The sequence below is a fragment of the Excalfactoria chinensis genome, chromosome 13, assembly GCF_039878825.1.
Source record: "Excalfactoria chinensis isolate bCotChi1 chromosome 13, bCotChi1.hap2, whole genome shotgun sequence".
NCBI classification, from domain to species: Eukaryota; Metazoa; Chordata; class Aves; order Galliformes; family Phasianidae; genus Excalfactoria; species Excalfactoria chinensis.
Window position 1 is genome coordinate 3,399,466 of NC_092837.1, and position 13,320 is coordinate 3,412,785.

At 42.1% G+C, this 13,320-nt stretch overlaps 1 protein-coding gene across 1 annotated transcript in view; it reads right to left on the reverse strand.

The window, feature by feature from the left end:
• Positions 1-13,320, reverse strand: part of TRPC7 (transient receptor potential cation channel subfamily C member 7) — a 64,785-nt gene that overhangs the window by 10,573 nt on the left and 40,892 nt on the right. Inside the window, exons 6-8 of the mRNA XM_072348097.1 lie at positions 8,831-9,064; positions 6,765-7,029; positions 713-908 (exon numbers count right to left, since the gene is read on the reverse strand). Coding sequence (XP_072204198.1) covers positions 713-908; positions 6,765-7,029; positions 8,831-9,064 — 695 coding nt within the window. The remainder of the gene's footprint in view (positions 1-712; positions 909-6,764; positions 7,030-8,830; positions 9,065-13,320) is intronic.

Here is a 13,320-nt window from a genome sequence, read left to right on the forward strand (position 1 = left end):
TTAGCAGGGAGTTGTTTTTGTCCAGAGTATTTAGCAAACCCAGCCTGCTTCTACCAGTGCTACTGAATAAAGTTGGGTAAACCCTGCAAATGCAAAATAGCTGTATTCATATCCTTTATATTCTGGGGCTTTATATTTATTGATTGATTTTTGCTCATGCCATTATGATTTGTGGGGCCAAAGACTCCTCAAAATAAAAGATAATAAAAAATCTGTACCAAAATTTCATGCCTGGTATTTGGAAATTAAAGGAATCTTTATATGTGTATCTATCAGCTTCAGCCCTAGATGGGCCTGCAAGATTATCCAGTAAAAAAACAGGGGAAGAAACAGGTGAAATATCGCTTGATTTGTCATAAGGAAACAACACAGCTAAGGCAGTACATGCGGATAAATTATGGCAACCAACATAGGGAGTAAAAAAAATACTACAAACTGCTTTCATTAAATACGTGCAAAGGAAAATGGAGATTGCTCACAGATGGTCATTAAAAGCAAGGAAGTTGAAGTTCTTATAGAAATGATTCGTTGTTAATTATTAATTCAGCCCCAATTTGGGATTGATACGGCCTTGACTCTTACGCAGCATAAGAACTGTGTTTCAGAAGTGCTCCAGTTTTGCATACGAAATAAACAACAACTTCCTTGTTAACATTTTCATTATCAATAATAATTCTGCATATTGTGTTCATAACCCAGTTTCTTATCTTACCTCAATTTCCTGATAGGAGTTGTTTATCATGGCTATTAGCATATTAAGCAGCACCACCACCATGGTCACGTTGTATACTCCATAGAGTACGTATCCAATATTCTCAATGAATTTGTGATCGTACTTCAGCACCACAGATATCACTTCAGATAAGCCAAATATTGACCAGAATAAGGTTTTAAAACTTTCTTCTACCCTAAAAATAAAGAAAATGATCACTTTATAGAGTTGGTAGCAAATTAGCCAGAACAAATGCTAATAACAAAAGTGGCAACCCACCAATATAAATATGATGCTTCGGCACAGTAATTACAAGCAGTTACCCATCACCCTGGGAGATGCCAGATTAAATTTCCTGATCTGATAAAGAAATACTACTTCTATTAACATTATAAAGTGGCCGCTACCCCTCCATCTGTTCTTCTCAGCTGTGTTGTTTGTCACTTGGCTTTTCTGCCCCTATTAAGAACTCCCCCATGAGCCACCTGCAATTTCGAAGGGACTCAGAAGTTCTACACCATCTCCTATTTCTCATTTGGAGAAGACCAGCAGAGATTATCTGGGAAGAAGGAACCTATCTTGACTGTCTTATATGTGATTTCCAGGGCAGAAGAAAAGCATTACTTTCTGCACAAAAGGAATCTGTGAAAAGTTCTGACTTGTGGCACGAGTATAAGCAATGCACCATGCAGATAAAGTCATGCCATGGTCTGATCTTCTTTGGGACCACAGAAAATTCAGGCACCCAAAGATTTGTAAAAAGTAAAAACTTAAACTCCTAAACAACTTGAAATTAAGGAGTAATAGAAGATGCTACAGGAAGCATTTCAATTTGATTATTACAGTTACTTGGAAGAAGAAAGAAATCGGAGGAAAATAAAATTCTGAAAGACAAAAAAAAAGGAGAATAAGGTAATGACAAAGAAATGGAAAAGATGCAGGTCGAGCAGCAGATCAAAAGGAGAGCTTAATTCAGAGGAGCCAAAGCTGTACCAGACCAAAGCAACCCTAGACTGAAATGAAAGAAGGGGGAGGATGAGTTTTCTTAGCTTAATGCCTTTACTTGCATCCCAGGAGGCAAATGCCCTTTAAGAAAACAAAGCCATTAACTATATTTAGGATCTTTTAATTATTATTAGGGTGGCAGACTAATCCTGCAATATCTATTTGTAAAAACAGATAATAGACACAAACTAAAACATGTCCTAGGGAAACAATAAACTTTGCAGCCACTCTGGAATCTATTACACTGTGTGCAAGCAGAAATTAATTCATACTCTCTGGAGGGTGAGTGCAGAGCACTGTGCAACTCCTTTCAGCCACAGCAAACTGGCTCTTATCTCCCATCACAACTCTTGGCATCCCCTCCTCCATTTGCATATGGTAGCAATAAGACTGCAGTAAATATTCAGACATTGTTCTCATCTAGCATAACTGCACTGACTGACGGGAGATGATCCCAAGTGGTGTTCCAAATAGGTTGAAATGTGGCTCTCTATTCAGTCTCCATTTTACTCAAATAAATTTTTGTTCACGCCCCCTTGCTGTTTTGTATGAGGCTGGGACATTACACAGAGATATATCTGTGGGATGAGCTATGACTGCTGCACAGAAGCACCACCTCTTTTCTACTTGGTGTGTATTTCCTCTCCTCAAACACTCTCCTCTTGTCTCCTGCCATCACACGCAGCAAAGGACACCTGACGTTAATGTGTCAGATATCCTTCACTTTTATGGTAGCAATCTGCTTAGTTCTTATTCTATTAGACATTGTATTTCCAGTTAAAGATCTTGTACAACACCAAAACCCATTGGCTTTGAAACCTGTCATCAAGCTCACTTATCGAACTAATGAAAACCATAACCACCAGCCTTGATCCCAGCTGCACCCTGCTATTAACCTTCCCTTTTTAATTTGGAAAGGTTCCCTTAGTTTTCTACCCTGCCGGTGGTTTTTAATATAACATGTCAACTTTGCTCCTTTTCTGCAGCTTAAGCATTAACCCTTGTTCTGGAGAGGTGTCAGGTTCTTCTTGAAAAGTTAATTACTGGCTGGCCCTGTCCACCCTGACAAGCTGAGGGCTCCAGCACAGCTACCACGCTCCTCTGCACATGTCCGAGGTCCTTAATCCTAGCCTCAAGTGGGGAAAGAGCGGGTATGGGAAGCAGGAGGGTGGTAGAAGTGGCATCCCAACACAACGCTCAGCAATGCCTACAGAAAGACACAGAGCTCTCACTTGTGGAGGAAATGCTTCTGCAGGGACCTGGTACTAGGACATCCCTGCCTTCTGAAGAGGCTCCATCAGAGAAACATAGAATGGCTTATGTCGGTGGGGACCATAAAGATCCAAGCCCCTATCCATGGACAGGGTTGCCAACCAACAGCTCTCCTGCCCAGGTCCCCACTCGTGGCCCAGCACACCTCCATGGAGGGGGCACCCACAGCTTCTCTGGGCAGCCTGCACCAAGCCTGGATGGCTCCTCCCCTCTCACTACTGCCAATTTGCACAAGGTTTGGCATAAGTCACAGGGAATGTATTCTTTCCTTTTTGAGAACATCTCACTAAACTATGAGGACAGTTGGAGCCAACATCATGAAATTTCCAAGACACTGATGTGTCTTGTCAGTGCCAACTATGCTGTTTACCCCCCTCCTGCAAAGACCCAGGGTGCTTTATCTTTCCCAAAGGCGAACAAATGAGGGAAGATGTCAGGAGTCCTGCCCATCTTCACAGCACCAGAGAGCAGGGGGAGCTGGCAGGGGCAGATTGAGTGTTGCTGCTTGCTGGGATGGGTACACTGCACTCTCCTTACTGCAGAATGGCCAGCTATAGGAGAGGTAACAAAAATAATTTTGTTTCAGTAAACAGTTGGTGAAGTTAAACAAAGATTCTGAATTAAGGAAGAAAACAGACTACAGGCGATCATCTAGTTTCAGATTTTCTTTGCTTCTATAAGCAGCTGTGTGCTGTTCATCAAAGAAGATCACGGCGAGGCCATGATTTCATGTCAGTCTTTCATCCTCCTCTTTAAGAAAGCTTAAGGCATCCTTTCAGACTGAGTTATTTCCTTAAATTGATTGGTAGAGCTTTAACATTGCCAGAAAAGCAATGCAGTCAATACAATCTACAAAAATATTGTATTTTGACAAAGCAGAATGAGAAGAAAAAAAGCCTCCAAGCATCTAAGTAACACTGGCACCGAGCAGTGACTCACAGTTCCCCTTGGGGAGAAGCAGACAGAAACCCTCATGCTGTAGCCTTCAGCCTGATTTGCCATGCAGAAAGCAAGATGAACACAATCAGTCTTGCCTCCATTTCAATTTTGTTTGCATAGCATGTTCATAATTACGGGCTGTTTGGAGAGCTGTGTTCTATACACAGCATACAATAAACACATAAACAGTGCTGGGGTCGGTTGCGAGAGTCCTGAAAGCTGTCTACTTTTCAGCACTGAAGAACTTAAAAAGAAAAATCTGAAAGTATACCCTGGTTAGCTAAATAACCTCAATGTTTAACAGCGTGAGGAAAAAGCACACTGCGTTTTCATTTCCTTTGAGTCAAGAACATTAAAACTGAAGAACTGACAGAAACTGCGTGATAACATGGTTCAGAGGCCACCGGGGTGCTGTGTGCCTGCTCTGCAGAAAGCAAAATGAACAGGATTCCAAAAGTGCAAGCTACACCAGCATTCATGGATGATGATTATTATTAGATCTAAGCATGCAATTTCCTCTCAGTGAGACCTGGACAAATGTGCACTCTTTTTTCTTCCTACACACTGTCCTGGGAAGCTGCGGTTGTCTCAAATTCAATGTTATTTCTGTGAGCAGCTTCTTATCTGTGAGGGTATCACTGGGGATATCCACTGTGATGTTCAGAGGGAGCTGTCAATTCAATGCCCTTTGGAACAGGCCACAATCTGATTAATGCACCAATCCAGCAGGTTTTTACTTCTGTCACAATTAGCCAATTGATACCACAGTTAGGTCCCATAGTAAAACAGCCACCATTTTGAGTACAAAACTTAATTTCTGTAAAATTCCACGCATTAGCGATGCTATGAGGTGCATTCAGAGAAGTCAGCGAAGTCACAGAATGCTTATGACTTCAGCAAAGTGAGCATTTCTCTCTGCCTCAGCAAATCTGGACAACACATTAAGACTTCCCCTCTTGTCACGTATAAGTGAATGGCAGCAGGAGAGCACAGTGCTCAGGATGGCTCACAGACAGCTCAAGAAAAGCAAAGAAGGAAATGTGTGAGGATCAGCCCCTATGCCAACGTATCTTTCCTAGCTTGTCAGAATTATTTGGGACCGTAGGTTTCTGGTTTGTTGAATGAGGCGTCTGAGAAGCATTTTGAGCATGAATGTTAATTTACACTCTTTGTTTTGTGCGATGAAGAGCTCATTTTCACTCATCATGCTTTAACGCCTCTGTGTGTTTACATAATCAGAGGAAATCAGGTTTATTTTAAGTCTTTTCCAAAGTATTGAAAGGAAAATTCATCTTCATGGAAAATTTGCTTCGTAACACCATGAAGTCCCTCCAGGACAAGTGATCACAAGGCTGACATTAAGGAGGATGAGTGGTGCCTTTTGACAGGACTCCCCCCAGCCCACACAGCCCTCAGGCACTCGAGCAAGCTTTCCTCCAGTGAGCAGTCACCCTTTCAGGCAATGTTTGCTCATTATTTCCATCAAAAGATGGAGGGATCCACTCGTGCTGTGTGTGTTAATTGAACGGTTATCATTACTGCATCAGAGATAGAATCTGTTAACCGCTGCTCTGATGATGTGCCTGGGGGACACCACAACTGCTGCAATCAAGAGACGGCATCGACTCAACTTCACATTAACTCCTGTGCTTCAAGGACATCTTCTCTCCCAATAAGAACCAAGTCACATCCCACACTCAATTTTCTTCTCTCTTACTACTGAGCACAGATAAATGTAATTGCATCTGCCCTCACAAATCCTTCCATTAAAGTGTATCCTGAGGTTACAGGAAGGTTCAGAAAGCACATTTGGCTCAATCAGAAAATTTAAACATTGTGGTACAAAGTATGTGTTGCACAAGAGAGTAGTGTAGTAAGACTGGCTCCTGTCTTTGGAAGGACACAGCCACTCACAGGGCAGCAATGATACCAATAAAGTCATTTCTCCTAGGGGAGCTACGAGCTGAGGCTTGCTGTATGACACATCCAACACCAGCTGCAGCCTGCTCCTCATCTCAGGCTTTACAAGTACAGTGAAACTGCCTTGATGTCAGATCACAGCAAGGGGAAAGCATCACACCAAGCTTTCCTCTTCCCTCACAGGTGGGTGCGTGGGATGGAAAGCCCCACTGTGGGAAGCCCAGCAAGAAGTAGGGAGGGAGCAGCTAAGAGGAAGGGAGGTTTAAGTTTGGTGGGCTCACAGGAAGAATAGGGAACACAAAGGTACAATGAAGAGATGGACTTCTGTTTTCATATAGAATCACTCACTGCACAGACACCTCTCTGCTTTTAGCCATGCACCTCACTAATAGCAGAAGAGTGTTCAGCAGCATCCCAACTACCTGGGCAGAGTTAGCAGCAGCAATAAACCATAGAATCACAGAATCACAAGGTTGAAAAGGATCTACAAGATCATCAAGTCCAACCATCCTCCCACTACCGTAGCTATAACAAACCACTAAACCATCTCTCATAGCTCCTCATCCAGATACCTCTTGAACACTGCCAGGAACAGTGGTTCCACCACCTCCCTGTGCAGCCATTCCAGTGCCTGACCACTCTCTGATAGAAAAAGTTCCTTCTTAGATCCAATCTAAACCTCCTCTGGTACAACTTGCAGCCACTTCCTCAGATCAGTTTGTTGCCTGGGAGAAGAGGCCAAGCCCCTCCTTATTACAACTTCCCTTCAGGAAGTTGTAGAGTGCAATGAGGTCTCCCCTGAGCCCCCTCCTCTCCAGGCTAAACAATCCCAGCTCCTTGAGCTGCTCCGCATAAGACCTGTGCTCCAGAACAAACAGAACCATGCAAGAGCAGTCCCTTTTCCTTAAGTACTCACGTTGTAAATGCAGGGTTGTATTTTGCACCAAGGTAGTAAGAGTAAAGGTTGAACATTCCAATCATGAAGGCCAGGAACACCATGATGAAGATGACCATGAACTTGAAGATATCCTTCACAGTCCTTCCCAAAGAGATCTGCAGGGGCCCGAAGCTTTCGTTGGCTGGAAGAATGTAAGCAATGCGGGAGAAGCTGAGTACCACAGCTATTGCATACAGTCCTTCTGAAATGATCTGAGGATCCGAGGGAAGCCACTTGTTCCTGGCTAAAACAATACACGGACATTAGACATTAGTAATGAAAAGTGGTAGGTGGATGTTATGATGATGAACTACTCCCTTTTTAGGTCTGAATCTTGATTCTGGCCAGGAGTTACAGGAAAAAAAGGGTTTGAAACAACTGGTCGCTGAGGCCTTCAGCATTCTTTACCAGGATGGGCAAAAAGTTGCATTTTTGACATGGAAAAGATGAGAAATGAGCAAGTCACTGAGATTTACCAAAGTCACACAACAGATAAAAGATGCGACTATAAAACAGTTTGGGAGTTTTGATTTCCTGTTGGAGCATCAACTGTGCTGTCCTTTTTCCAGCTGATGCTCCTGAGATTGAAAACCAAAATCAGAACAAAGGAGAGTTTGGCCATAACTCTAGCTAGATACATGGCACTATGTCAGTACATGGAAGAGAAATGTTAGGGAGGCTGAGGTCTCTCTCCATAACTTTAGACAAGGAAGCTTGAGTTTGTTCAGATAAAGCAGATACTGCCACTAAACATATCATCGCTGTGTTATCTTCAAATTGAAACCAATTTTGGCAACACAGTCACTCTAATATTTCTACTTCAAAAAATGTCTTTTTGATATCAGTTATGCATCGTTTGTTAACTCTATTGAAAAACTGACCATTTGTATTAATGTAGCTCGTGTCATTGCATCAGCTGAGCTCCTTCATGAAAGTATTGACTCAGAGCCAAAGCAAGTGGCATCTTTAGGACACAGCAGTAAACTTCGGCATTATTTCCAGTAATTTGTGCCCAAAGAAAAGCAGCAGATGGAAGAATTCACAGGATCTGCTTGCGATACTGTTTTCTGGACCCTTTGCACTTCTATATCATGAATTCACTTTAAATGGGCCACAACATAAGTTCAGAGGCCTCTTGCTTTCTGGTGCAGTGAGAGGGAAGCTTACCTTCAGAGAGGCAAGCAGGATGCTGAGCAAGTCCATGGCTGCAGGCTCAGGGCACGCATCCCTAGTGCCACACGGTGCTAGTCTACTGTGAATGAAGACTGCCAGCCCAAATCTGCCTCTCTGGTCCAAGCTCATTGCTAGAACGTTGCTTTGCAAGCCTAGTGAGTAAAGGGTGCTCCACTGTGCCCACACCCGCAGACTTTGCAGCCCTCCATAAGCAAAGTCCCCATAGATTTTATCCAAGGTTACATCTCAAGCTTACAGAGGCAGACAACAAGTCCAGCCACTACACAGGAGCGTAAAGCTCTATTTGTGAATATCACAGAAAGAGCATCAAAAATAATGTTAACCAAGGTTATGCTATTGCTTGCATTTCCAAATGTTAGCACTTATAAATCATATAGGAACTCAGAAATAAAGGTTTTCTCTTGGAGAAGGAGCAGTGATGAGTGCGATTTCTGTTTGGATGTCTATTACACAGGCACTGGATGTAACAGATGCAGAGCACACCACCAGTTAAAAATGCAGCTCCGGATCTCACATTGGTTCACATGTCCCTCCTCTTGCATTTGGAAAATGAAGTGGGTTCATCATCTATAATTTAAATTACATCCTCCCAGGTCCTGATAATTTGTTGCTCAAGCTATTTTTCAGGACGTGATTGAGCTAAGCCTCAGAGCAAAATCAGAGACTCGATGAGGGTCAGATCTCAGTTCTTTTTGGCCGCTTATGAAAAGGGCTGGAATGGGTAAATCTCAGAATAATCATTTTAATTTGGAAATAGCTTCCAGACATATCACAAAAAGAAAGGGACTTTCAGCACTACCACACAACAGCTTGAAAGAACAAGAAATGTTAGACAGCAAAAAGCATCTTACCGTAAGTAAAGTAAGCAACTTCAGGGGGAAGGGTGACATTATTGAGGTCATCATCTTGAACGTACTGATCTACGTACTGTTGTGCTTCAGTCGCTTTGAGGAAAGCCATGAACCTGGCGGTGAACGATGCCACAAAGATGGACAGCATCCCGAAGTCCAGAAGGTTCCAGAGATGTACCACGTACTCTCGTGGGCCCTCTTCCCAGATTTCCTTACACTCTGACCATATCATGCCTGCAGAGAGGCCACAGCACGTTTAACCAGCTGACAGAGGCACTTTTTGTATTCAGACAGACCCATTTGTTGGCTACCAGTGGCTTCTAGGATTGAAGCAAGTAATTCTTCAGTTAAATTGACTTTCTCAAGAGAACACTTAATATCATGTTTTTTTCTTTTTTTAATGATATACTTAAGCTAGTATACTCCTTTGAGCATACAATGCTAACATCTCAAAATTTCACTAGATTAATCAATAGTAAAACAGATTTCTGCTGACGTCAGTGAAAGCAGAGTTCACAAATACTGAGGATGTTACAAAATCCTCCAGCTGATCTGCTTGTGAAAAAAAAAGATGCACATTTCCTCTCTTCCTTTCAAAATCTCCTTGCTAATCTGGGCCGTTGAAGACAGCACTACTTACTCTCCTGGGGCTTTTCTCCTCCCTTAATGCAGAACTTGGGAGCATTTTAAGAATGGAAATAGCATTGTGAAAGGAAATCTGACCTAGCAGTAAATGTAGCCTGATCAGAGAAAAGGAAAACCAGAAGTTCTGTCCTTGCAGAGCTTTTCATTAAGTTTTATATACCAAATAATAATGAATTTCGAGACACTAAAGCCTGCTTTACCACTCTGCAAATCCCTACTTTATCCTGTATTTAGGATCCTTCTAAGAGTACACAGATAAATCTAAGTACCAAAGCCATAGAATTCAAGGATTCTGACATCCATGCTGTACTGGAGAGTTCTGGGGAAAGGGGACAATTTCACTGGATGAACTGGAGCCGAGAGCTCAGGTCAGATTCACCAGCTTGCTCAATCATAGTTCAATCATAGCAGGACTCCAAGGTCAAAACATTTCAGAACAGATAAAATGTTGGAATATTTTACCCACTGGTAATTATAAATATTTCCTCCAATCCTGTTTCCATAGCAGCAGCAAAATTCACATTTAATCAAGCATGAGCAGGGCCGACCAATTTCCATGCAGCCTCCTGCAGCCATGTCCTTTATATGAACTCTTCTCCATCCTCTTTGCTAGAAGCCCTTGTGGTGTGGCATGTAAATGCATTTGCTCAGCTACTTCAGAGACTCCTGGAAGCACACAGGGTCCCAAGAGGAACAGTCAGGAGTTGGTTACAGGGAAGGAAATAAGTCAGTGTGAGGCTGACAGGATTAAGAACAGATGCCATCAGTCCTCAAGCACTAGTAAGGGTTTGGAAGACAAAGGAAAGCTAAGCTCTCTCTGTTTCAGGAACCACCAGCCTGTGATCTCTGTAGCCATGGGACCTGCAGGCAGAACCCAGGAGCTGTACCATAACACAGGTTATGGCTCATATAGATCTATCGTAGAAGAAAGTCTGTGGTCTGCTGAGTGCTGAGCAAAGCCAGGGGGAGGCAAAAGGTTTTTGGCTGAGTAAAAGCAGGAACTTCATCCCAAACCATCATTTACCATGGTGAGATTTAATAATAAATAGCCTGGGGCAGAAAGTGAAAGAATTGGTTTCCTAGGAACTGTTCTGGAGTAAGGATGAAATATTAAAAGAACACATTTTTGGCTCCAAAAAAAAAGAACAAAATTATCAAACTGATAGACATGAGACATTAGGCTACACATTATGTGCGCACAGCATATAAAAAGTACTGAAGTACTTCAGGAAATATTACGTGCACGTCATTGCCAAACACAGCACTTCTTCACCAATGCCCATAAATGTCTTTCCTGGTTTAAATATTAACTCTCCTACTCAAATTTATTTCTAATCTCGGTCACTTAATATACCTAAGTCACAGATTAATGTAGTAAGACACGTCTAAAACTGAGTAGACTGACTAAAATTAGAATCACTCTGTGAAAGTATCGCACTGTTGGCCTATAATTTACATCGTTCTTTTTGCCAACTACGTGGCAGTCATTTTTTATCCATACATACAGAAAAATGTCTATTTGGGACGAGTAAAAAAGTTACAGTAATTATGTGGTCAGTACTGCTGGCTAATTATATATACATTGTGGGGAAGTATTTAAATCTACCATAAAAATACTGAGGAGAAAGAATGTAGATAAAATTGAGGGGATGGGACTTTAGATGGGATGTAGAATAGAGATAAGTCAGGCAGCGAGGCTAAAGTAGGTTTCCCTGAGTGTAATGGCATTTCAGCACGGTACTTCTGAGGTCCTTGATGGTTTTGGGAGAGGTCATTTCCCTGAATTTAAAGCACAGAGATGTGTATGAGCAGCTTCTGCTCTCCAGTTCCTGGAGGTGCCTGCTGTCCCATGGCAGGGATAATTGGAAATGTCACCTTGATGGGCACTCCCTGTTTCAGGAGGGGAATTAAGAGTCAAGCTACAGGCACAGCTTGCTTAGGAGAAATATGGAAATACACAAGGCGTGCTGTTCACCACCTGTGCACAAAGAGGAACAGTTTGTCAGGTTTTCATATCCACTGGCCTGATACATAAATCATGAACAGACAGTGTTGGAGAGCCTACTTTGAACCTTCTTCAGACCTGACAAAGGCTGCAGAGAAGGTTGTGCTCAGATTGTGCCCACACTTAGTTCTGCTGCTTGCTCTGCTACTTTTGCAGTGGTGAAATTGTCTCTCTAAATAGAACCTCCTCACTTTTTATGAGCATTTGGGGCACATTTCTCACATAGAAAATCCCAGCCTTCCTCACACAAGAGATGGGAAGACCTGGATGGAGGCTAAAACGTAGGCATGGGGCACAAACACCTGAGGTGTACAAGTCAAACATGCAGTGCCCAGCACTCTAAGGCCACTGTATTTCTCTGCGCTGATGAGTTTGCCACCAGCAGCTCTTGAATGCTCATTTGTAACAAAGAGGCATGAGAGCAAAACAGCATTTTCCCATCTAAAACTGCCATTGCTTATCTGGCTCTTCACTGTGACATTAAATGGGCTACCAAGACTGCTTGACTGATCCAGCAGTCCTTTACAGCCATTTCAGAACTGCAGAATAATGGACAAAAGGGCCTTTGGTATGGAGTTTTGAGCAGAATAAAGTGTTTCCTGGCTGAAAGTTGTTGTCTCTGCTTAGTTTACTTCACTTCTCACTTCCATTATAAACATTTGGGAGCTAGACATGACAATGGGATCTATTTGTCTAACAGTAGCCTGTCATTCTTGCACCACTATTTTTCTCTTAATATAGATATGTGTATCAATTTCTGTACCTTCAGCAAGGCTATTTGTGTTATCACAGGTTTTACTCACTCTTGGCCACAATGTGCTATGTTAAAGCGTCACATTATTCTCAAACAATGCTATTCTGAACATCTGTTGCAATGTTTTTGCAACAAACTCAAAAATAGTCTGCTGTAGTTGAAACAAATAAGGTGCCATCAGCATTCATCACTGCTGCCACAATATGAAGAAGAGAACATACAGAAATAAGGTGTTTTAAAACTGAGAGTAAGATTTCACTTTTTGATTGTGCTATGAACTGAAATGAAGGTAATCACTATGCTTTTGAGACTGGAGAGAGCAGATGCAGCCATTGCCGAGCAAGATTAAATACAGTCATGTATATTTAGTACGTAAGAGATTTACTACACTTCAGCATATACTTACTACCTACTTACATTTCTGTCTTAAGGAAGTATTTCTCGCTATCTTTGCCTGTGCTATCTGGCTATAGCATCACATTTAATTATATTTACACCTTTAGATGTATACTTACACTATCTACAATATTTTTGCACCCTACAACTAGGCACTTCATGATCTCTAGTACCTTGACAGTTGATAAAGTTGATAGTACATACATGGCCCATTAAACCCCCCAAGCCCCGGGCCAGCTGTCCATAGTCTAAATGCACTGAAATTTCACATTAGTGTGGCTGAGACATTATTTGAAGCTCTATTGTAGGCAGACAGACAAAATGGCTGGAGAAGACTGTCAGTGCTGATGTAGGCAGTCATTACAAAATCTCATTATATTCAGAAATCTGTACAATGAATCACTTTCCTTCTCCCAGGAAAGTGAAAACCTTTGCTTTTAAATGAAATGTTTTCTTCTTCATCTCTCAGGAACTCTCCAGGCAGGCAGATACCTTCTGCCTATGAGAAAAGAATACCTAGGCTAAAATCTAATCATCTTGTCCAACTGCTTTAATATCATTTTATAAATATCTCTTACTCCATCCAGTCTGGCATCTATTCAGTTTTTTCCTCTTGTCTAATATCCTGTGTGGGACTTCACTTATTGTGGGGACAGGGAACAAAGAAACGGCGGCCAGGAAGTCATCAGA